We start from the raw sequence: 27,668 nt of genomic DNA on the forward strand, positions 1-27,668 counted from the left end.
TTCCTGTTTAGCCTCTGCGAATTACCATTCAGGCATTATTTAGAAGATGAATGAGATGTATGAGTGTAAATGAATTGCTGCAGTCTTGTACAGTCTCAGTTCAACCATTCTTGAGATGTGTGGTTAATTGAAACCCAATCACCCAAGAACAACAGTATCCATGGTCTAGTAAATAATTTTTTTAATATTTGCCATACACTAATTTTTTCATAGTGAAGTGAACGCTTAGGATTTTCAGTCATCCAATACCTGGTCTTTGGTCCAAATTAACATGCCCAAATAAAGTAAACCATGAATCAGAGAAATTAAATCATCCGGCATGAAATACAACATCAGGTCTATCGTCTATCAACATTGTTTTTGAGAAGCCATCAATAATAATTAAAGATGTTTTAGTTTGTCTGTTCTCTATAATTATTATATGATATGGTATCAAATTTAAATCATGAGAAATCTTATGGCAAGATGTGTATTTTGTACCACTTTGTTGTGATAACTTAAATATACATTTTTTTTTGAATTGGCAGAAATTCTTTGACTATTGGCTAATATTAAAAGTGACCCTCAAATGAAGCAGTTTGAACTGGCTCAGTTCAGTTTTAAGCTATACAGTTGCGCGCGCACATACAAATCTGTTTTTAATTTTAATAGACATTATTTACATCAATTTTCTCAGAATTAAAATCTGTAAAAAGTTAATTAGAAATTTTTATTTGTTTATTGGTAAATTAACAGTTATTTTTGTTGAAACCTAAAACAGTGTATTTTCTAACAAAACTATTCATGTTTTACCCCATTTTTCTTAAAACCTAATTCAGATAGAGGTCTGGAACCATTTTTATTCAGTTTTTTAGATCAGAATCATTAGTAAGTATCAAATTTACCATTTTGATTTGTACTCCAAGAATTTCAGTGCGGTTTAATTTCACTGATGGAGCGGAAGGTAAAGGTAAATGTTTCGTGAGCCAAATCTGTAACAAACCGTTTTCTGACTTATGTTTGTATGAATTTTTTTCTTTTTCGATACAGAATCATCTCTTCATAAATGTCCATGCAATTTGGAATCGCATAATCGACAAAGAATAATAATCATAATATTACAGTTCAAATAGTCATAATGTCAATGATAAATAGAGATTACACACAAGACAGAGTTTAAAATAAACCATTCAAAATTTATTCCACGTAGAAAATAGAAAACTAGAATTAAGACCAATTAACAAAAGAAACCGCTAGTCTTAACCCTTTTTAACCACTAGTCTTGTATTAACAAACAATCATATAACGTTCACTTGCAAATACCTTTGCTGTCCACAAATAAAACTACCCTAACAGTTTATTAATGAAATTTAGTACATTGTTTCTTTCAATTATAGTTTTACGGTAACTCACTGATACTATTTCTTGTTTATTGGAATTCCCCGTGGCGTCACCTTAGTTGTATCGAATTTAATTCACACTGGAAATTTTCTCCCTTACTGTTCTCCGCATAGAATGTTCTCGCAGGCTCACACTGCAAACTCTCCTCGCTGAATTGATGTCATAATGTCTCGCTGGACTGGTTTGCAGAACTTCGCCAAACTCACACAACTCGCAGCCTCTCCTCGCAGGATTGCCCTTGTGGGACTGATGTCTTAATATCTCGCTAGCTTGATTCACGTGTAATTATTTGTAGTTGGTCTTCCCAGCAATATTTATCCTTCTAGCCTCTTAATCTGTCGGACTGGACCGACAGATTTTTTAATCTGTGGATATTTTTTTTTTTTTTTTTATAAATTAGTAGGAATATTATACAACTAGCTAAAGATTTTAACTGTAATTACTACTCTACTTTTTTCTTAAACTCTACTTGCACTCTTCCAACCAATAACACCCAAATAAATAGAATTTTGTCATTTAATCATATCTACCTAAAACTTCTGTATGGGTCAAAAAGCTTTTGTAAGAACTAAAGTAGAAATCCCATTAATGGTAGCAAAAATAAATTTCTTAAGGTGAGTAGTAAATAAAACACACTTTGAAGGAATTAAAGAAGATTTAAATGGGTGTCTGTAATAAAAAAAATATTGGTAAGAGATAGTTATAATGGTTTAACCATCTGTACTTAATGGGAGAGGAAGGAATTCCTAAAAGGATAATGGATGTTATTGTATAAAAAAAGACTAGAAGCAGACTGATAACAAGTTGGTTGGACAGTGTTAGGTGTTGCATATTTGAGAAGAGAAGTGATGATTGGAGAACCTAAAAAAATGCTGAAAGTAAGAAGGATTGGAAAAAAATTGTCAATTACTTGTCGCCACTGAGTAAGAAATAAGATGCTATAAAGAAAAATTTAATGTCTTACCTTTCCATTTTATTTCTGTATACTTTCTTGTATTTAACTGTGAATATATTTGTGGTAAAACAGAATTTATGCCACGTCTATTTCATTGTTATCAACAACTAGTAATAAAAAAAGATCTGATACTGATGCATAAGATAAATATCTTTAATATTTATAGTATGATTTTCATTTATGATACCCTACTTTTATAATATCCAGAAACTCATTATCAGGAATGGATAATGATTATATGACGATCTGTATTAGATTTGAAAAATTTTCAATTTTTGAAATCAAAAGTGGGGGTTAAGCTCACCTTTGATTCTCAGTAAAGTTCACTGATTGTGGTTAAAATTAAATTTGAAATTTTACTTTAATAAAAAATGTATCTTTAAAAACCATATGCAGGTGTGTTTTTTTTTAGATTGAATTTTATAAATACCCTTTGTTAATGTTAAAATCTATTATTTTTCTTTTTAACAGACTGGTGTTTTAGTATTAGGGTGGACTATAATACAACCATGGTATCGACATAAAGAAAGGCGACAAAAACCATGTATTGAACCTGATATAAATCCAGATTCATTAAAACGATATTCTGGAATATATAAATTACTTCTTAATCCTGTTTTTTCACAACCTGTTAATAATCATATTTTACCAACAACAAATGTGAAGTCAGATGATCGTCACCTTCAGCAATCATCATCAACATCATCACCACCACCATGTTTGCCTACCTCTGAACCAGAATCAAAAATTCTTACCCCTGAAGAAGTAAGTAAAACAAACACTTTATTCAGACAGGTTAAACATGTTTTTTTTTTTATTTTAATGAAAACACTTTTATTATATTATTTTAATTATTTGAATTACATTAATTTTTGTTAATTATTATATTTTTTATTAATACAGAAGTTTTCTCTTTTTCAGTTATATAAAAAATCAGTTCTGTCTATTCTCCTCAGACTTAATTGTTAATTATCCTACAGCCCAGAAGCAATACAGAAAACACTGTCTTATATTTTGTAGCCTTCAGGAACATCCAAGTTGCTGAGCCCTATGTCACCTTACTCCAAAGCTTTTTAAAGTTTTTTCTTGCTGAGAGTAATATGTTCTTTGATTTCAATAGCGTTTCTTTTTATTAATGCCTTCTTTGCTTTAAGAAATCTGTTAACATACATCTTTCTTACTCTTTATTTCAGATGAAATGATGACTTTCTTTGTATCTAAATTGCCTTGCATTAATGTAAGACAATTTGCTTCACCGAGCAAAATATCAGATTTTTACTGCTGCCTTGCATGCACTTCAGTATCTTTGTTTTTATATTATTTATTTCCATGTTGTACATCTTTTCCTCAGAAGGTTGTTCATTTTCTTTAAAGAGGTTTTGAGATCATTTTCTGCTGCTAGAGCAATATCATATGCAAAGTGTACATTTTATATAACACATTATTAATCTTTATTCCACTACTATCTCACAGTTGAGAACTTTTCATTGCTTCTTATATGTACATTTTCATTTTTGAATATTCAAATAATTCATCAACATTTTGACCACTGTGTTAATAAAATTTAATATTTTATGAAATATAAACCACCAATCACAGTAATTAGATAAATTAAACTTACCATATTAATTTCCAATAACTAGTTTTTGTGGTGTCCCATGTCTTTAGTTAGTATTAAATTCTATACCTATTACATTAAAATGTATTGTTTAATTTTTTGCTATTTTATTTGAAATTATGTTTTACATTTTTAAATTTTGAATAATATATTGAGCTTATATGTAAATTTTGTTGTACAGTAAAATAAAATAACAAAAAAAGACAAGTGTGGCCTATGGTCTTACTCCCTTTGTTATTCGTGCTTCCACTTTGTATCTTACAATTAATGCTGTTTGATTGTTTTAAAACTACTTGATAATTCTCTAGCTTATGAAGCCATTTTTTTTAACATTTTAAATGGTTTTGATTGTGATGTTGCAGGTAACATTATCAAAAACATATTCTATATCGGTCAAAGCAATTAGAATATGCTTATCCACTTTAATATATTTTTCAATGATCTGTCGGAGAAACAGGATTGCTTCTCTTGTTCTTCTATTTTTCCTGAAACCAAATCGGTCCTCCAAGATATTTTTATCTACTTCATTTGCCATATAATGGTTGATAATTCATGTAACAGTTTAGAACTGTGAGTCATCAGGTTTAACGTTATATAATCACATTTGTGTGCTTTCTTCTTTTTGGGAATACGTAACAGTAGGTATTAGTAGCATTCAAATAGAATTGCTTTAATACCTAATAAATCTTTATGTGTTTGCAGTTAATTAAGAAAAAAACTTTTCATGATGCATCGGTAAAAATTCTTTCACTTGTTTAGTTAACTGTTAAACCCTAATAATAAATAGATTTATTGTTTTTGTTTACTATTATAGCATCATTGAAGATAATATTTATCATAATTAATATTGTGGAGTGTACATTATCATTATAAAGAAACTGAAATAAAAGACTTAGTAGTATTAAACTTAAAATGTTATGTAGTATAGATAATAATACTCTTTTTTATTATTATGGAACATTATGAAATGTCCTGTATATATATATATATATCAAAGTAACTCAGAAAATTATAAGAGGAACCAAACGACAAGCCCAAAAAAACTTGATTCAGCAAATAGAAGAAAGTTCCAAAAAAACTAATTTCCGAGACTATTATAAAATTTTTGGTCAGGCTCTTCAAAGATATGAACCACCCACCCATATTCCCTTAAAAAAGGAAATATGGCCCACACCAATAAAGAAAATGCTGAAATTTTGGCAGAAACCTTCAATAGACTCCTCAACTGTGACGACCCCTCAGAGCTTTTTGAGATTGACACTGAAACTCCAGTTAAAACTTCACCAGTAAATATCAACCCGCCAACAATTCAAGAAGTTCTCGCAGCCTTAAATGAAATAAAAAACTACAAAGCAAGCGGAGAAGACCAGCTTTTTGCAGAACTCTGGAAACACTCATCAGTTTATTCAGTCAAAACTTCCCTACATCTATGCCTCGTGAAAATATGGAACGAAGAAAAACTTCCAGAACACTGGACCACAGCCCTCATCCATCCATTACATAAAAAAGGGGATAAAACTAATCCTGAAAACTACAGAGGCATATCTCTCCTGGATTGCACATACAAATTCCTGTCGAGAATCATATACAACCGATGCAAAGACCAACTTGAACTGGAACTTGGGGAATACCAAGGGGGATTTAGGCCATGCAGAGGTTGCCCGGAGCAAATAATATCCCTAAAACTTATGATGGACTTATATAAAAGACGGAAAAAACAACTAATAATCACCTTCGTCGACTTTAAAAGGGCCTATGATTGTATACACCGACCATCCATGCTGAATATTCTGAGAAACCTGGGCCTTCACCCTAAACTCGTAAACATGATAAAATTAACTTTAACCAATACCCAGTCCAGAGTGAAATTCAGAGGTGAACTCTCTCAACCCTTCTACATAAAAACTGGTTTGAGGCAAGGAGACGGCCTCTCACCACTCCTTTTTAACTGCGCCCTCGAATTTGTCATGAGAAAATGGTATGAAATAAATCCCAAAAATATAAAAATGGGTACTAAGAAAAACTCCATCACACTAAATTGCCTAGGATTTGCAGATGACCTCGCTCTTTTAGCAAATAATATTCAAGAAGCCAAAACACAAATCATGAGCCTTCAAAACCTAGCACAAAAGATAGGGCTTCATATCTCTTTCGTAAAAACTGAACTAATGGCCATAGATCCTCTGGTAATAGAGCACATTACGGTAAACAATCAGAAAATTAAAATAGTAAAACAATTTAAATATCTAGGGGAAATAATAACTTATAATTTAAATGAAAAAGTGACATGGCAAAACAGGACAAATAAAATGATTAAATCCCAAAAATTAACTTGGTCAACATATAACAAAAAATGCCTTTCTGCTAAAACAAAACTTAAACATTATAAAACTGTAGTACAGCCAGAAGTCACCTACGGAAGCGAGACCCTTTTCAAAATCACTCAGAAAAACCGAATTGAAAAAATTCTGAAAATAGAGAGGAGAATTGTCAGAACGTGTATCAATAAAAAACACCAAAAAGAAGGCCAATGGTGGATTGTGCCAAATGAGGTGGTGTATCGAGAAATAGAGCCTGTTGCTGATACTATGCGGAAAAAAAGAATCTCTTTCTTCGGTCATCTCATAAGGACACCGGAAACAAGACTGTCAAGAAATATCATTGAAAAGCTCTGGTTCCAAAAGCTAGAAGTAGGGTGGATCAAAGAAATTAGAGAAGATATGAAAGAATTGGGAATTTCCCTGACTGACCTACAGAATAAAACTGGAAAAATTACAAACCTAAAAGATAAAAGCATTAGATTTAAACAAAAGACAGACAAACGACAAAATACAACGAAGAGGGTGTTACGGATGAAGAAAAGAAAGCAAGATCTGAACGGATGAAGAAATACTGGGCAGCTCGAAAGAGTAAAATAACACGCTTTTCTGAAAAGATCCAACTAAAATTGACTTAAGTGGTCCCATGTTGGCCGTAAAAGCATAATAATAATAATAATAATAATATCAAAGACAAAAGTGTAAAACAATTTACCACCAAGAGTACAAAATTCAATAATGTTTCTTAGTTTATGCTTATTGTTATTTGATAAAAGTGCTTTTGAGGGTTTCCCCTCATCATCAGTTAATAAAACTCCTTCTTTTTAAAAAATCACACATTAAACTTAAAACATTAAAATTGAAGAGCAAAAAAATAATTACTAAAGCCCATTTTTCATATTTGAGTCACGTGGGTGTGGTGGTAAATTAGTGACCACTTTTCTTTTTATTCACTTTAAGTATTATTCATTTATTTAATTCTGCCACCTACCTGTGATGTTGTAACATAGATACAAGATACTAGATTGTGGATACCGGTTTTCTTTGATGGTTGGGTTTTCTATTAACTACACATCTCAGGAATGGTCAATGTGAGGCTGTACAAGAGTACACTTCATTTACATTCATACATATTATCCTTATTCAACCTCTGAAATACCTTTCGGTGGTTCCGGAGGCTAAACAGAAAAAGAGAGAGAGAGAGAAATGACTACAGCAGCTGTATGCCAGTGCTACACTAGCACTCCTTTGGTGAGAAGGGGTACTAACGACACACTATACCCATTTAGCCAGTAGTTTATTTAGAGCATTTTTTGGGGTGGGGTGCGATTTTGCAAACTTTTTTTGGAAATAGTATTATTTTTAATTAGCAAATGTGCCTACGAAAAATAAGATCGTAATTAGGAAAAATCTTGAGATACTGAGGGTGATCTTGCTCTACAGCCTCACCCCCTTGACTTTTTTTTTAATAGCATCACTGCTCCATATATAGAAGTAATCTGACCAAGTTTGGTCAAAATCGGTCCAGTAGTTCTGGACATATAAGGTGATTTAGAGCCCAACATCGAACAGACACACAAACATATGAACATTAACATCTGGAAAATTTCTATCCAATGTTTTGGGTCCCTTAGGTGCCAAAATATAAAGATTCGGGGAAAACCATGTATGCCCAAATTGGACCAATTACCATACTTTATACTTTCCCTTCTATATAGTGCTAGGCAGGAAAGTAAAATTATCTTGTAAAATATTTCCAGGTTGACAAATAACAGAAGGTGAGTAATTATAAAGATTATACTGCAATAATATTTTCTTAAAAATATATTCCTTATTTGAATTTATTTTGCTAATGTTATGACATCGTTATCACAGTACTACATTTATTCATTGATAAACTTAACTGAATTTCCTGTTTTTCTTTGTTTTTTAATCACTTGTTTCATATAAACATGAATTGTTATGAGTTGTTAGTCATTTATTTTTTACTGTGTTATCAAGGTTATCATAGTATATAGGCATTGTATTAGGCTTGTTTATAATATTTGCAGTAAACATTTTTTTTTGCTCTTTTTTCATATTTAACATCTGATGCAAATATAATTCTATTTTTGTTCATTAACTTATACTTATCAGTGAAACTAGGGTGTAATATATTTAAAAAAAATGTATTCCATAACTTTAATATTTTGTAATTCAAGATTTGTAAGTCCAAAAAAAACTTATGTAATAGTTTTATTAATTTAGTATTTTTCTTTGTAATATTGTAATGTATGATTAACCTTTCATTCATGATCATCTTATTAAATTAAAAAAAAAGCAAATCAATTTAAAAAAATCAAATAAATAAATCATTTCAATTGGTTTATTGGTTTAAACAATTGAAAGTTTTATTTTATTTTTTTAGATCTCTACCACGCATGTGAAGTTTTTAGTATTCCATTAATGAACATAATATATGAATAATGTATTACAGTTTTATATAGTGACTATTTTTTATTATGAGTATGGTTGGCATATTAGAACTATCTAGATGTCACCAATATATTAATTTTCCTTAAATTGACTTAGAAAAATATTTTTTTATTTTTTTTTATATTAACACGTAAAAGAGAGAACAAAAAAGAAAATATTTTTTTTTTTTAGAGGATGGGAATAAATTTTTTAAAAATGTGAATGAAATAAAGGTGCTTAACAAATTTGCTTAAGTAAAGTTTTTTCTAAATTTATCATCTCCTCCAATAAGGCTAAAACAAACATAAATATTTTCAAAAAAACATTTCCGTGTATAAAGTCTGGGGTTTTTAATTTTGGAAAATTGCAAACATATTTTGATAGCCCTTTATATGATGTATAAAATGGCAAAAAAAAATCTTTAATATTAAAAATGAAGGGAGATGAAAAAAAAGAACAAAAAATACGTGTTTCAATTTTAAGAGGTAGGGAAGTATATTTTGGAAGTTTTTTTTGATTATTTATTTATGCAATGTGGGTACCAAATTTGCTAAAGTGATGTTTTTTTTTGTAAAAATATCAAAATTGTTTTTTTTGTAATACCCCCATCCCTGAATGAATTTTGAAAAATAATTAACATGATCAGTGCCACGTATATAAAAGTATTTGAGCCAAATTTGAAGAAAATCGGTTTGGTCAATCCTGAAATGTAAGGCCAAAGTATGAAATTTATTTACCTCATACAGCACATACATTATACATGTTTTTTTATCTAGATGAACTAGTTGTACCTTAAAATGTAAAGATTTGCTAGAAACCTGGTATTCCATTTTTGGCAAGTTCACCATACTTTCCCCTTTAATGTAGCTATTCTAACAATATTCATCTGTAAAGTAATTAATTTTGAAATTCATATTTAATAAATTTAATATGATAGAAAAAGGGTGTAGATTGAAATTTTTTGTTTTTGTGTTAAAGAAAACCTTTTCAATTATGAAAAATTACATATGGAAAATCCCATTATTTTTGCCTTTATACACAACTGTGCAACTTCATTGTTTCATAACTTTGAAAAGAGGTTATATAAAAGAATAGTATAAGTATATTTAAGAGATGAGCAGTTGTTTTTATTTCTACTTTCCTGTCTAGATAGCACTATAGCAAAACTACAGCTCTAGAAGGAAAAGTATTGTAATCGGTCCAGTTCGGGCATATGCAGTTTTCACCAGATCTTGATGTTTTGACACATAAGGAACCCAAAAAAACGGATGGAAATTTTCTGGGTGTTAATGTTAATGTTCATGTGTACTCGCGCATTCATGTGTGTGTTCAGTGTTGGCCTCTAAATCACCTTCTACCCTCTAAATCTCCAGAACTACTAGACCGATTTTGATCAAACTTGGTCAGTTTGTTACTTCTATATACATTGATACCATTAGATTTTCAACTTTAAAATTAAGGGTGTGAGGCTGTAAAGTAGGTCATCTTTAGTATCTCAAGATTAATTAAGGTTATATTTTTCTTATGCACATTTGTTAACAATTAAAAAACAATTTTTGCAAAAAAAAGATTTTTGCAAAATTGCACCCCAACCCCCAAAAAAGGTGTTATCATCTGCTATGTTGTGACGTTACTGGTGAACGGTAGAATTAAATAAATGAATAGTATTTAAAGTGTAAAAAAGTAACTCAATCTGGCTGGGTCTCGAACTTGATCCCAGCTGACTTGGTACCGGTGCGTTAGCCTCACAGCTACACCAGTCTGCCAACTGTAAACACAAAATTTGCTCTGTGTAAGATGTGAAATTACATTAGTTAATTAATGCTGACCATCGCCGCTAGTACCTTTTTACTCCCGCAAATTAAATACAGTATGTGCATGTGCTTTATTTAGAATTATTGAATTAGATAAAAAAATATTATATTTAAATAAAATGATAAATATTTTTCATTAAGGTATGTGTGTAAGCCGTGCATCAAAAACAACCCGTAGTTGTAGGACTTTCCTGGAATGCAGCTTTAGCTGCGTAATGGGAAAGTCCTATAACTGTGTTATCAATTTTTTATTTTTTTATTAGATTTTGGCTGTCAGTGAACATTGAAAATAATTTTACTGTAAACATCTTAAAACATTATGCAGTTCCTTAAATTTAGTTCAAAATAAAATTAAAAAAGGGTTGTGAAGGAAGAAACAAATAATTTCTGTTAAAACTGATAGAAAAGTTAGCTGACTATTAAAAAAGACCCAAATTGCTTTTCATAGCTGCACAACAAAAGAGCTTTCTGTTTGAGGTCTGTTCTTTATTCTACAATTTTATGAAGCAGGTATACACTTTAAATTAAAAGTAAAAATCCTTTTAGTACTGAACGGTCATTCACAATCTACCTTTTAGGACTGTAGAACGTCTACTATAATGATCAGTTGAATGATTCATGATTGATATCCCAGATTTGCAGTACTGGAAGTAAATAGCAAAGGAGGTTAGCCTCATTCAGTTCATATGAAATTACTGGGATGTAGGTTATTTTTTCCAATATCAAATACTTTTCTAATCTGATTTTTTTAAATGATTTTTATTCAAAATAAATATTTAAATTAAAAAAAAATTGTATAATGAATTAACTACCATGAAATATTAATTTGCTATATTCATTTTAAGCTATAGTTTTGCAATCAAAACACTATCTATCATCATCAACTGATGATAAAGATTCTGAGGTAGTACTTATTTTAAGATATGAACTTATTCAATTATTGGTGGTTCTTTTAATTTATTTGATAATATTAATTTGTATCAGACTGAAATAAGTCAACAATTTATTTCGATTTAAAAGGCCTTTGATGAAGCTGCAGAAGAAGTAAGGTGGGTACATGAACGAGTTGTTGGTGAAGCTGAGAACCGACGTGGTATAGCTTGTTTATCACATAGAAATGATAGAGAAGCAATCAAACATTTTAAAATAGCATCAGCATTCAAAAATGCTCCAGCAGCATTTAATCTTGGACAATGTTTTGAACTGGGAATAGGTACAAAGCAGGATTTTGCTCAGGTAATTATTTTCAAATACCTTTAGCCTAGTATTATAATCGAAAGTTTATGTATGTAAATGAAGAGAACTAATGTATTGATTTATGAGTACCATTTATACAAGTAACTTTTTGTAAATAACTCGCTTTTCTTTTTTAAATACTTTATAACCTTAAAACAATAGTTTTATAGTCATTGTGAAAAATGAATAATCTTAAAATTACATCTGAATCTCAGTTCTTTGCTTGACCTAAGAAAGAAATATTAATTATTTTGTTTAACATTTTTAAAATATATGTATGCAAAGTCTGTTTAAAAATTTTATTATGTTAAAGCTTTGGACTTCCATTAGAGTTATAGGTCCTTGACACCGTCAAAGTAGTGTTGACCGCTGTTGATACAGTATTGATACTATTTTCTATTTATACATATATATAAATTGGCATTTCCAATTTAAGCACCAGTTATAAAATTTCAATTAAAATTGGCTTCAGTGACATAGACAAATTTTTTTGTTTATTCTCTTTAATGATGTCAAATCTTCAAATTTTTATCATTTATTTAAGTTTAGGAAAAAATGTCTGCTGGGTCCAAGTTAAAAGTGTATACAGGAGCTTAGAAGAACAGTTGTTTCTTTTTATAACAAAACGTGCGGATTAATAATGCTTAATGCGAAGTGCATTTTCATGGTGGAGTAGTCATGACTAGATTATTAGAGCCTGAGCCTTTTCCTGCTGACATTTTTTGTATAGTCTTTTTTAAAACTCCTAAGTAGTAATCCCAAGTTACAGTTTACTCTTCCAGTAAAAATCGGTAATAAATGACTATCAAAAAATAATTATGAACATGACTTTGACATTTTATTGAAGTTGATGTACTTTTTTTTGTCTTAATGAACTTTTCCTATGGTCTTTCACTTCATAAAGTTACCAAAGCCATATGTCAGTCCCCCATATCCACGGAATTCAAAAACTTTAGTTATTTTTTTTACAGACCTCATTTAAAGAATTTTCTTTGCGTGATTGTTACCTAAATCTAATCTTTTTTTTATGTAATGAATCTTTTTCGTTTGTAGTTACACCAAGTTGACATTGATTTTCTTGCCTAATTTACATATATTAACAAAAAAAATAGTAGTATGTTAAATATACAATGTTTATCAATTGGTAGAAGAATAGATGATCCTACTTTATTCAGTTGACACTTCAGATAGTTATTTGGCTTTAAATGTTATCTAAACATTTTTATTTTTCCATATTACAAAAGTGGAACATGAATAAAATTTAAAAAAATATATTTTAAACACTAATTTATTGTGGTTATGTTATGATTAACCTCCAGTATACCACTGGAATCACATGTTTCCATTTCAGTTTCATATACACCATGATACTGGGAATACAATATTTCCAGTTTTAATCTTATCTTTGCTGTTCACACTTTTTGTTCAAACATACATTATAGGTACACTTAATTAGAAGATATTAAGTTGAATTTATCATTGTTTTTATTTTATGAAAATGTACATTTATTTTATACTGTAAAATTATGTAATTATGAACACTTATCTGGGATAAGTTCTGGCATAATTTTTTTTTGTTTTGCTTTCATAATTGGTAAGACACTATCATGATCATTTATTTAAAATCCCCTGTCTGATAAAGAGTTTTCTGGTATAAAAATATTATAATAAATTAGAAATAAATATTATAACTTGAATTACTCATCTGTTATATATTTAAAAATTTATAAGAATATATACACATTCAGCTAAGCTGATGGTTTTTTTCATATAAGGTCAGTTTTATATCAATATTCAGTAAACAACTATGTTTAGCATTCTTTACACTTTTTTGCATTACAATATGAAGTTAGCCAATAATTAATATTTTCTAATTTTTAAAAACATAATAATGTAAAATAATAGAAATTTTATTCAGAATTTGAACTAATAAATACTGATGATAAGTGCCTACATAATTAATATTTCAATAATGCGATTGTGCAAGAAAATATGAACTGAAAATTTCTTAAAACATTTCAGTTATTTATAATAAGAGACATTAGAGATGTTGATAAGAATTGTGAAAAAATTTTAAACATATTTTTGTAATATTTTATAAATTTATGTTACATATAACTAAATGGATCTTTCATTTTCAGCACAAAAAAGTAAAATTGTAATAAAAAAGCAGTATGTGCAATATCAACCAAATTTTTTTTTTTAATTTGAAGCTTTTATTACATTATGATTGAAAAACAATATTGTTTATATGACATCCATAGCTTTGCTTGATTTAGTCAAATCTATTAACAAAATTTTACTTGACTTTCTCACAAATGAGCTTGAATACCACTAAAAACGGATTGAATATTTGTTTTCAAGTCATAAGTCATTTGTGGTTTATTACTACAGATTTGTGACTTAACATAATCCCAGAGAAAAAAGTATGTGGGAGTCAAATCACATGATCTTCATGGCCAGTTGGCATTACCATTTTGTGAAATTATCAAATCACCAAACTTTTGACAGATAACTTAATTGTTTTAGCAGCTGTGTGTAATCTAGCACCTTCCTGTTCAAACCACATCTCATTCAAATAAAAATTTTCAAAATTTATATAGAAAAGATCATAAATCATAGCTCGATAGGATTTCACCATTTACTGTAACAGCATCTTATTGCTCATTTTTGAAAAAAATAAATATCACCAGGACGCCATCAGCCCATACATAATCCATATCAAACATGATTTTTTTTGTATATAATGGTGGCTGTTGATTCATTTGTGGAATGGAATCATCCCAAATACAGCAATTTTACTTGTTTACAAAGCCAATCAAGGCAAAAATGAGCCTCATTTGAAAATGATTTTTTTTTTTATAAAAATTTGGATCCACTTTGAGCTGGTCTAGAGACAAATTAGCAAACCGACAATGCAAAGAATGGTTCATAGCATTAGTTCTTGAGTTAGTGAATTTTATACAGGTGTAGAACAAAATCTTTACACATTCGCCATGTTGTTGAAGAAAGGCCCAATTCTTGTGAACGATGTGAAATCAATTAATTTTGATCTTCACAGACACTCTTGCCCTTGTAACATAGCAATATTCTCTAGACTTCTTGCATTTATTTTGTGAAGTGGTGTTTCAACATCCAAGTAGAGAAAAATTCTCTTTAAATTTTTTAACCAGACTGTGTATTGTGCTTATGTTTGACCAGTTGTGCACACCATAAATATTTTGAAACACAGTACATAAATATAACTGTTTCTATGTTTTGTTAATGCATTTTTATGATTTATAAACAGTGTTGTTAAGGCATGTAGTGTTCCATGATGATTTGTCATAAACTACTGAAAACAAATGGACGTTTGAAAAATTAAAAAAAAATCAATGTGTGCCCACTGCAGTTTGTCAATTTTTAGTATTAGGAAAAACCCCTAATACTCAGTAAATGTTTTATTGCCTTTCATTCAAACTACTCTTCATAAAAAAAAAATAGTTATAAAATTTTTTTAGAAATGTAGGTCTGTTATTTTAAAGGAAGTTTATTTTACAGATCTATATATTAGTAAGGTTACAAGTAAGAAGGAAGTAGAATTTGTAAAAATTGCATCTCAGTCACCAACTTTCCAAGATAATCTGGTGCCTGATTATATCACTCTATAAAAAAAATTAAAAGGGAGTTTTGTTATTGGGAATAGATAAAATTTAGCTCATGATTTAAGTTGTTAATGTTGAATTTAAAAATTTAATAATACATACAAAATATTAGCATAAATATTTGTTTGTCTTTTCTCTTTTACTTATTTTATGTAATGTGCACTTCTAAATTATAAGTGTCATATTAATAACTTTTAGTTACCTGGAGAATTTAAAAATATTGAATCTAAAAAAAAGTAACTCATGAAGAACAATTTCTAGTTAGACTATAATGAAAACTAAAATAAAATGTTTAAAATATATTGCTTTGAAGTTATTTAAGAAATCATAAAATTTCATAAATTTTTTTCTTCAAAACTGTACAAAAAAGAAACTGTTACAGGCTGTTACTGTACTGAATAAAGAAACTGTTACAGGCTGCTCACTGGTATCAAGTAGCATCAGAAATGGGTCATCCTGCTGCAACATATAATTTAGGTGTATTTTATGCACACGGATGGGGTGGACTAGATGCGGATAGTAGGCAAGCAAAGAAGCTATTTATTACAGCAGCTGCACTTGGACAACCAGAAGCTCAAGCTGCTCTTAATCTACAGACTAAAAATGTTAATCTTAATGAAAAAACCGAGTCTGAGAAAATACCAGAAAATTTTGAATCTAAACTTGCATTTGACTTTTTTAAAATGAATAAAATTAAGTTACAGTTCACAGATAAAAGACAAATTTCAAATAATCTCAATAAAAAAATTCATGATTTATCAGTTTTTTATCGACCTGATTCATCATTGCCGTCTTCTCCATCACTATCTTCACAGTTATCATCGTCATCATCATCATCTGCTTCTTCCACAAATGATGATCCATTAATGTTTAATCAAGAGATTAGCACTATTGAAGAATCTTCTAAAACATGTTCTGGTAAGTTAAAGTATATTGACTATATTGTAGTTGCTATGTTTTTTAAAACTACTAATTAACTTAAGACTTCCCTTTATGTTTAATGGAAAAACATGTCCTTTTCTCCTTTTATATATATATATATATATACTATGATTACCTTAAAATGTGCAATTTCCCATATTTTGCCAAAAGTCCTACTTACTATCTTTTAACTGAAAGTCCAAGTTAGCAGATGGCACCCTGAAATTTTCTTTATTTATGATTTACACAATTTTAATTATCAAGAATTTACTATATTTTTAATCATCATTGATTAATAAGTTTAAATTTTTTTACAGCTTTCACACATTACAAATAAACTCATGTACAACAGATCATTTGCTAACTAAACTTATCAAAGAATTTCCATTTTTTAATTGTAATGGATCGGTAAAATTTATTTGTAAACTATTTCTGTTCTATATTCTTTAAAAGTTTCATGCGATGATCACCTGCTAACTTCAGTTACTAAATTCTACCTTGAAACTCAAGTAATTTTGGTAATATATGAATTATTCCTTTCTTGCAATATTGTTTTTTTTATCTGTAATTTGGCCTTATATTTAGTTTAACTATTAACATATATTTATTTTTTAAATTTGTTGGTAAGATTACCAGCTTACTTTACAAATGAAGATGCAGATGCTATCTAAATCTCATTTTATTAAGGTTGCTCATGAATTGAACAAACAAGTAATATCCTATCTGTAATCGATAATTATAAAAAATTTAAGAAATAAGAAAATTATCAACTTCATCAAAGCTTATTAGGACAAAAATTTAGAATTACATCAGGGTAAAATTCTTATGCACGTAGAAAGTGATATAACATAGATTTTTTTTATAATCTAAAAAGCTAGTGATAAGAAATGTGTAAGAAGAAATAGTGATAAGAAAGTGTAAGGTTAAAATAAGGTTAAACCTGGGAATACTATGAAGTGTAAAATTCATACAGAAATCTAATTGAGATTTTAATATATCAGGTGCTAACTTCCTTGCTCAGTTAGCAGATTATGTTTAAAATATTTTATTATTTATAAAGTATGAAGCCTGAAGAATTCCAAAATGTGGGAATGGGCTTTCTCAAACAGGCGGCTCCATTCTATGACAATGGTATTGGAAAGTTGGTACCACGCTACGACAGATGTCTAAATTGGAGTGGCAACTATGTAGAGAAATAGTGTAACTATGCAAGTACTTGTTACAAATAAAAAATTTGTTATTTTCACTGTGGTTTTAATTTTGTGACCGATCGGACCTTGAAAAAAAATAACCCTCGTATTTTGTGGTCCTTGAACCAGACTAGACAGAAATTTAGAAAAGCTGGGGAAAATCATTGGAGTATACTTCCATTCATTTAAAACACTCAATCCATCACCATTCATCCCCTACATCATTACAATTTTGTTCAATTCATTCTGAAGATTTTCATCTGTCCACAAAGATGAAGAACTAAAACTGTCAGTTACAAAACCTGCAGTAATAATATCATCATCATTTAGAACATGCAAACAAGAAGCCATCATAAAAATATAAACAAAAACAGAACACACGTTTAGGTTAAGAAGTGGATACACATAGCCTAAAAAAAGAAATTTTGTAACTGTACTAATAAGCAGCGAGGTTTTTGAACTGGTTCAAAAGAGAACAGTACAAATTGATGTTTTAATGAAATTCAGGCTATCTCCGCAGTACAGTTATTATAGTTCAAATACTCGTGTGGGTGTCACCCGATATTCGAGTAAAACTAGTAGACAATGACATTGTAGGGCTCATGCAACAGTCAAGGACTAAGGATTAAGGAACTATAATTAGGCATCTACCTGTTATTGGAGAAAATCAAATATTGTCTTGACTTTCACATTTTAAATTCCCAAGTATGTATATCCATTAATTATATGATTTTAATTTATATTTAATTACATGATGTATACAGATTGCTGGTTAGTTGATTCTTAACCTTTTTTACTTCAGTTGAAAGTGTTATTCAAGTTTTGGTCTTGATGAATTAAAACAATGTAGTTACAAATATTCCCAGATCCTTGTAATAGGATAACACATCTCTTTTCTGTTATTTTACTGTTTCATTATTCTTTGGGGTATACAGCCTTGCAAAGTTTTTTAGGTCTTTTGATCCTTGCATTTTTCATATTCAAAATTGAAGTTTCGAATGAAATTATGTAGGCTCAGTCAGTGTACAGGCTCTCTTGCTACAGGTTTTTGTATTCATTTTCTTTTACTGCATGAGAGATTTCATTTTAGATTCCTAAAGTCTTTAACAATATTTGATTTAAAATGGTTTTGTTTCATACTGTAATTTTTTTTGTCTAATTTTATGCAGCTATTAATTAGTTTTTTATTCACCATTACTTTTTACTTCTGTTCTATTTTAGAGACGAATTCAAGTGATGACTGGCAAACATTTGGTGACATAGTTAATGTGAATGGAAATTCAGCTACATTGTACAGGCTTGCCGAATGTTATGAAAATAGTAGTCATTCTGGTAGGTTTATTCTAAATATATTTAAGAAGTAAATCATGTCATAAAATTTTTGAATTAAGTTTTCTAGTAAAAAATATGTATTATTTGTTTTTCTGTCAATAAACTGATTAAAGAATTTAAACTGAAATCAACAATACCTATTTTTGTTATTCTGTGTAAATTAATTTTTATGGTATATTATATACATTATATACATTTTTCATACATTTTTTTTTTTTAATTTGAGTTATTATGAAACAAATATATAAATCAGCAATACAGAGTGATATTAAAGTACTTCCTTGTACTTCATACAAGAAAGTATTGTAATCACAAAAAGTTTTGATTTTCAGATTTCAACAGAAATTTGATCGTCCCTTAATCCATTTTGACTATTTTCGGTGTGTTGTCTATATGTACATACGTACCTTGCATAACTCAAAAATGATTAGCCATAGGATGTTGAAATTTTGGAGTTAGGACTGTTAACTAACACTTCCTGCCCGAGGCCAGGGTTGTAACATCTAGTTACAACCTTTTTGATAGTCACCTTCCCTTTTGAATGGAATCAACTGAACCAAAAGTATTCAAAAACATTTGGATTTTGTACTTTTTGTTAACTGCATTAATAAACCCTCATTGAGAGCTTTTCAACGATATGTCATAAGTAGTATACTAATTTTGTTTGGCTCCAGAGTTATAGCCGAATAAAATTTTAATTAATGAAATATTTGGATCTTACAAAGGAAGATATATCAGTTCAAATTTGACTTCATCCCTTTTTTTTAACTTTTTTTTTCTAATTTAAATATATTGATTTAATAATAATTATTAACCTCTGATTGTAAAAAAAATTACAATAAATAATAATTCAGTAATAACAATAACAAAAAGAAAATATGAAAAAATATTATAAGTTATTAATGAAATAAAATTTTATGTACTTTTCATTTTAAAAAATCTGTATAAGTAATTTAGTAGGCATACAAGTAAGTCATGTGGTGTCCATATCAGATTTGGCGAAACATCTGATTGTTCGTTGTTGTTTTCATTTTGTTGATTGCTACATCATAATAATTTTAAAAAAAAATCATAGTATTAGATAGATGTAAGACTTACATTTATTTAAACTTAGGGACTTTTACTCTATCCTAATATTTCAGGTAAGATTGTTGAATTAATAATTGTATAAATATTTGATGTTAATAAAAATTAACATATTAGCAATTGTGTAACTGTCCACTTTATTAAATAATTGGTGGATCGTATCTCACTTTTAAATGAAATAAGTTTAAATGAAGTGCAGCAATAAATGTGTATATGTAATTTAATATGTGTACAATGAAGTTATGTGATGTCCACATCAGATTTTAAAAAAATAGGAAATGTGATAAAGATTTTTAATGTAAGATTTTATCAGAAAAATGATTCAAATACTGTTTCTTGATATAACCTTTTGTTTTCAAGTTATAAGCAATAAAATTTAAAAAAATGGAAAAATCGCTTTAGTAATAAAACGAGGTAAAAACTCCTCGAAATAACATTTCTATTTCTTAATATCTTCAGAATTACATTTAATAAGTAATTTTAAACAGTTAATGTTGGACTTTATAATAATGAATAACATTAATAACAATACACAGTAACTTATAATTTGCAACACTGCTACAAATTAAATAGTTAGATCAGCTGATATTATTTATTTTATCGCAATATTTAATTAAAAAATTTAAGTGTTTTGATTCTAAATTAGTTATACAATAAATTTTGAAAGCTACCATTCTAAAACAAATGTTCAAAATACTTCTCTATAGCTTGGCAATGCACTAACCTTAAGTAATATACATGAGATTCATCAATTGTATGCTTTTAAGTAACCCCAAAAATAATATTGTAGCGTAGTAGATGTGGCAGGTGACCTCTATGACCTATCTAATGATCTGTAAAATTTGCTGTACTTTTAATAATAAGATGGTGCCTCATCTTGCTGAAACTATAAATTATCTAGTTGTCGTCCAAAATTTTCCTGGATATTTGGAAAAATCCTATTGGCTGTCAAGTTGCAGTAAGTATCTCTTTTAACATTTCCATCTAAAATAAAAGGACCTTCCATTTGATTATCAATATTTCCTGCCCGAAAGTTTTCTTTCTCAGGGTAAACTATGTATGACCCTCTTGCAGAACTGTGTATGATATTTTTCATTAGGAATATCATTGCTCCAATATTGACATTTATGCCTATTCAGATGGTCATTAATATAAACCTTTCTCTATAATTTTAAAGTTCAAATCCTAGTAAAGGCAGTTACTTTTGTATAGATCTGTATACTAGATCGTGGATACTGATGTTCTTTGGTAGTTGGGTTTCATTTAACCACATATCTCAGGAATGGTTGATCTGAGACTGTAAAAGACTACATTTATACATATCATCCTAATTCATCCTCTGAAATAATACCTTACGGTGGTTCTGAAAGCTAAACAGAATAAAGAAAAGAAAAGTTTTGCATGTTATTATTAGTGTTATTTATTATTTTGAATGCTGTGAATTTATTATTTTGAAATAATAGTGTTTGTCCCATTAATTCTAACATTAACTATCTAAAGATGTTATTTGAAGGTAATACTAAATAAAAATGTTACTTTTGAGATATTTACCTCTTTTTATTACTACCATAATTTTTACGATTTTGCTGCATTTTCTCTGAAAACAAAGACATTGAGAAACAGTTTTCACCATTGTTTTTCTTGTAAAACCTTACATTAAAATCATGTATCACTGTCCACTTTCCTATTTAAAAAAAAATTTAATTCAGTATTGAGGTTTAATCCAAGATGGCAGACAAAAATTTCAAATATCCCATAGAGTTGTGATTTTGTAGATCCATACTCGTTTCTACCTTCTAGTATTCCTCAGTTTTAAAATATGAAGCCGTTTCCATACTTTAATATCACCTGCATATTAAGGAATACTTTAAAAATCTTGGTTTATCAAACAGTTGCTAGGATAAAATTTTCTTCATTGATAATTTAATTATCAGGAGCATTAGTGTGATGATTTCTAGCTGTCATTTCTGATGCTTTAATGGTTAATAAGACGAATTTACTCAGTGACATATGTATGTTGACTTATAAATGTACAGTTCTCCTTGAATTATATTTGGATGAAAATGCAGAAATACATTTTTTAGAAGTAGATTAAGATTTCTGAAATTATAATGATTTTATTATAGAAAAAATTCAACTTTTTGTATTTGCCTTCGAAATATACGAGTTCATTGACAATAAGTGTTCTTTGCTGTTCAGATTTCTTGGACATGATCAGAAATAAGGGCAGCTTCATGGACTTGATTTGCTCTTTTGGTTCTTTTTTTTAACAGATGAGGTTTCTTTTGATTGGAGACAAATTCAGAAACAAATATGTGATATAGAGTACATACTTGAAACATATTTGTTTAAGATTATATATTTATTTATTCCCCTAAAATAAATAATATTGAATTCTTTGTTTATTTTTTTAGTGGATCCTGAGTTGATTCTTCAGCTGTACAGAATGGCTGCTGATCATGGCCATCAACGTGCTAAATTGCGTTTAAAGATCCTTGAAGAACATTATGCTCTTGGAACTCTTGATAGTAAGAAGCAAAAATGTATATTTATTATATTTAAATTAATATAATATTTGATCTTATATTGACAGAATATGTTAATTCGTCACCTCCTTTGTTTGTTTTTATAAATATTGTAGTGAATTGCCTTATTTTTTTGAATTATTATCTTAATAGAGTAATACTCTTTGTTAGATGATATTTTTTTTGTTGTAAAATTCACATAAAAAATATTTTTATTTTGTGACAATACTAAGCAGTACTATTTAACAAAATATATTCCTATGTTTAGATTTGTTTGATTTAGCTGTTGGGAATGGTTTAATTCATGTAAATGAGATCCATAATATAAAATTAGTTGCAATACTACCTGTCAAGTTTCTGTAAAATATTTATGAGGTATTTAATAAAAGTAATTTTGATACATTGGAAATATTTTGCTAAACTTATGACTAATCTAATAGAAGTGATTTTTGGAAGGAGATAGAACCACCTCCCATTTGAAATTTTTGTAAATATTACTAACAAAATTTATTCCAGATTTGACTAGTCCTTTGAAATACCTCTGAAATTTTGTTACTTTCCTCTCGACCATATTTATCATCAACATCATTTTAACTTCTCTTTAACCAAAGTTTTCTCGAGTTGGGCCTTTAACAAAATTTCTCCATTTGTCTCGATCCATGAACCATATCTCTTCCATTACTCTCACCACATCCCCTCTCTTGCGCACTTCTTCTCAAAAAAAAAATTCACTTCACTTGTAAGTTCACGTCCTCTCAAAAAAAAAAAAAAAAAAATACATCAAATAATACATTTCTGTAGCAATTTGTTATTAATCATAAATCATGCCATCTCTTTAATATCGATCAGTGTTAAAGACATTTCTTTCTCAGCTTCTTCTAACTCAGATTTTATAGTTACTAAGTCAGACCAAAATCAGAGTAAAAAAACAGCTGATACATTAAACAGTACTGCTTCTGACTGGTCAGTGTTTGAAAAGAGTAGGCTTTTCCACCACCAATGGATGATTGAACACCTCTCTTTTCCTGTTTAGCCTCTGGAACTACAATAAGGTATTACTCGGGAGGATGATTTGTATGAATGTAAATGAAGTATAGTGTTGTACAGTCTCAGGTAGAGCATTTCTGAGATGTGTGGTTAATTGAAACTCAACCACCAAAGAACACCCGTATCCATAACATGATCTATTATTCAGATCCGTATAAAAGTAACTGCCTTTACTAGGATTTGAACCTTAGAATTCTTGACTTTGAAATCAACTGATTTGCATTGACGAGTTTAACCACTAGACCAACCCCGTGGAGCTGGTTGAACACTTGTTTCATAATGACCCTCACTATGATACAGGTTCTAGCCATGTAACTCAAATATTGTAATACAGCCATAGAAAAATTAGTATTATTGATTTTTTTCTCTTTGTTTTATTAAAAGTACGTAATTTTCTTTCAGATTATTTAAGAAGTTCTAAGAAGAAGAAATCATCAGTTGCTGATTGTACTTATCATTAATATCTTTCTGGAAAATTGAGGTTTCAAGCAGTTTTGTGTATACATTTGTATGTGATTATAAACTCTTAATCTTGGCTATGATGATTATTACATTGCCACAATGTTAAGATAAAAAGTATTAAAATTGACATACATCACTGGTATATGATGCAATAATTATAAAAGAAATAATTTTTTTATAAAATACAAATAACAGTCAGAATTAGCATATAAACATTAACAATCATATACTTTTATAAAATAAATTTAAGAAATAGTTTTTTTGTATGCTTGCTCAGCTTTTTTATATTGCTGGATTTTAGTAGGCAAAATATGAGCTATGCTAAAATAAGAGTAGCATAAAAAATCTGCTACAATGGATCTAAATGAATCAATAGTCTATTGTTAAAGTTTCACATTTTCTGCTGCATTGATTTTGTTTTTAAATTTTGAATTTTGTGTAGTTTTTTCATAAATCAACATCCCTTTTCATTAAAGATAAATATTTCAGGTTTTTGTTTTATTAATATTACAAAAAACGTTCTGTATTAAACTTAATACTAAACAATTATGGTGCATAAAAGTGACTAAAATGTTGACTGTGATAACTTATATGAAATGTATAAGTGATTTGTACATAAAATTAATTTGGCTGTTGATTTTATCGTACATATAACATATTCTATGTGATGTGTAACAATAATCAATAATCTTTGACTGAGTAATTTTTTATTTAAATTTAATTAGTTTTTTTAATAGCTTGCAGGGTAAATATTTTTTTATAAAATATATTTTTTATTTCATTAGAATTCTGAATTCTAATTTTTATAAAGAATGTGTGTAATTGATGATCTTTACTTATGAAAGTGATGTTTTTATTGTAAATTAATTTAATTTTTGTAAATAATTTTTTTTTATTTTTGTAGTTTGTTTGTATTTAGGGATTTATTTTTTAGAATTGCTACTTGATTGATTGTTTCACATTGAAAATTTAATGTTCTTTAAAAATATACAAATTTAGAAAAATAAAATATATTACTTTTTGTTTTATTATTATATTGCTTCAAATGTAAGATAAACTGATAAAACTAAAAGCCTAAACTACAAGGAGTGATTTTCAGAAAAACGTTTTCTAAAGTATTAAATAAAAGTTGATTAATAAAAAAAACTTTTTTGTTATCATACTAAATTTATGTAATAAATGTTCTTGTAATGTGTTTTTATTAATTATGTTACCGATTTTTTGAGAGATTCATAAATAGTGTAATTTTAAGATTATTTTTTGATTTGATTACATTTTTTCACATAGTAATTAAATCCAAGTTACTAAATTTGGATTGTAACAATATGAAATAAATACTTTATGCATTGTAACTGAAGATTAATTTAACGAATTGATGAAAACATTTTTTTTTTTAATTGATTATATGCTTCATTTGAACACACTGACGCCACTCATCTGCAGCTTACACTAAGCTTATTATTGTATCTTTTTTCCAGCTCTGTAGTCTATGAAAAGTTCCAATTCTGTTTAACTCCCTCATCATTCAGCTGGGTTCTATTTTATACAATTTTTTTTTTATAGAGGCACAAGCAATAACTGTGTAAAACAATAACTAAAATATTCTGTGAAATGCAGAAGGTTAAAATTATTAGATTAATAATAATAATAATAAGATACAGATCAAGTGACTATTATTCTTTGTTAAATAAATCTTGTCCCTTAACTAATGTAACTTTAAACTTTCAGTAGAAATTAAATGAACATTTTATCTTTCTTCTTTCATTGAACTGAAGGGAGTATTATTTAGAAGTTATTTTTTTTTATTTTTAATAACTGATTTTTTTTTTAGGATTTTTAATACCACTTTTTTCCCTTTGAGTTAAAGTGGTATATCACAATGCTATGTATACTAAGGAGTTTTGTAAAATTATTTTTTGTTGCTTTACATTGTCCATCCCACCTTACTAGTGGCTTGATGCAACTAAAACACTTGAGGTACAATAGACACCAGTCAGGGTTACTTTCTTTGGTAGTTATGATGTTAATTATTATGGTGAACTGAGAGAAGTTGTGAAGTTGTTGTTTTTAGAACTGAATATCAGACAGAGTATTTCAATGTGCTTTGAATGGTAATACTGTTACAGTATTTTTGGCTTGGTGGTGAAGACAACAGGGAACTACTTCACTTCTTTAGTAAGCTTGGCATTAGATATTGTTATTCTTGAGAATGGCTAGTTATTTTTAAAAGTTATTTTTGGCTTATGACAGGTTGCCTACAACTATTATTGTATAATAACTGCAAACTTAACATAACTATAAATATCTCATTTTATATAGACAGCCAATTAAAAAAAAAAAAAAAATAAGTTCTTAAATTTGATGCAACATAGTATCTCTTTATAAATTTATCTTCATCATATCAGACAGTGATAATAAATCCTGAGTTGATTTTATTTGATGATAAATTAAAAAATAGAATGGTATGTTTTTATTAACCATAAATGAACTGAAATAAAATTTAAAATAACTATTACAATACTACTCGTAAAAAAAAATAAATGTAGGGGAGGGAATTATATTACAGGTATTTGAATTTTTGATTAGAATAATAATACAAAAAATTAAATTTAGCAAACATCACTTTAATCTCTTTTGTGTTGTAGACCAATGATTAGTGTAAAATACCATTAATTAAATTTTTAATAGCTTGTGTTAGCTTAGAAATATTGTTCTTGAATTAAATGCATACTTTTATAATTCAACTGTATTAGTTACATTAACTGTATAGTTGATACACAAAGTACAATATAAAGAAAATTTAGTCGTTAGATATTATAATTTTATTAGTTATTTTTTTTAATTCTATTAGTTACTTAAATTGTTTCTGATTGTTATTGTAATTAATTTTTTTGTCAAGTAAGATATTATAGTTTATGAGGTAGTTATTTTTATTATAACTGATGTGAATTTTCTTTACTAGGGTGATAAAAAATATATAATAAATTATTGATAAATTTGGTTTAGTTAATAACATGTGTTATGTATCGTATAAAATGTTTAATTCTATTCCATTAAAATAATATTAATTGTTAAGCATCATATTCAGTTATTAAAATTGTGTCTTCCTACATATATTTATAGAAATAATTGAAATTGGTGCAAGTAATAAAATCTGTAGTAGCTATCATATTGTAGAGAAGATATACAGTTTTCTTGTTTGAATCATGTACAAGTTATACTAAGTTCAATGAAGTAAATGTTAACATTAGTTGTAATTGGGAATTTTTTTTTTTTGTTACCTTACAAGAATGTATGCTCAATACATTCTTTGAATCTGAAAGTATAGTAATGGTTTTATTAACAGCAGCAGGAAAGGAGAAAATCAAGTAAAATAAAAATAAAAGTGGCCATGAATATTATAGAATTTTTCTCAGAATAACTTTTTATAATAACTGATGGCATTTACATTTTGTTCAGTAAATAACAGATATTTAATGTTGGTTCTAAAAAGAACTCTACAGTTTTAAATTAAATTTACTTTATTGCATTTAGAATTACAAATTTATGTGTTTTATTACATGAAAGTACAAAGTCTATCACTTTTTTTACCCCTTAATCTGCTCAATATGAGCACTGTTTACAGCCCTGCAGACATCAAACTGATATCCACCTCATTCCACATTCTGGCAAGCACGTCTGCAGGA

The 27,668-nt window shown here is 28.4% G+C and overlaps 1 protein-coding gene across 2 annotated transcripts in view; it reads left to right on the top strand.

Annotated features, from left to right (window-relative positions):
* The window catches only part of LOC142328485 (uncharacterized), a 40,777-nt gene extending 13,538 nt beyond the window's left edge, over positions 1 to 27,239 (top strand). For both annotated transcript variants that reach the window (XM_075372304.1, XM_075372305.1), the window contains exons 3-8: positions 2,807 to 3,100; positions 11,560 to 11,775; positions 15,836 to 16,337; positions 18,752 to 18,862; positions 22,363 to 22,476; positions 23,923 to 27,239. In XM_075372304.1, coding sequence (XP_075228419.1) covers positions 2,807 to 3,100; positions 11,560 to 11,775; positions 15,836 to 16,337; positions 18,752 to 18,862; positions 22,363 to 22,476; positions 23,923 to 23,981 — 1,296 coding nt within the window. In that variant the 3' untranslated portion in view covers positions 23,982 to 27,239. The remainder of the gene's footprint in view (positions 1 to 2,806; positions 3,101 to 11,559; positions 11,776 to 15,835; positions 16,338 to 18,751; positions 18,863 to 22,362; positions 22,477 to 23,922) is intronic.
* The last annotated feature ends 429 nt before the right edge of the window (positions 27,240 to 27,668 follow it).

The sequence above is a fragment of the Lycorma delicatula genome, chromosome 7 (assembly GCF_047948215.1).
Source record: "Lycorma delicatula isolate Av1 chromosome 7, ASM4794821v1, whole genome shotgun sequence".
NCBI classification, from domain to species: Eukaryota; Metazoa; Arthropoda; class Insecta; order Hemiptera; family Fulgoridae; genus Lycorma; species Lycorma delicatula.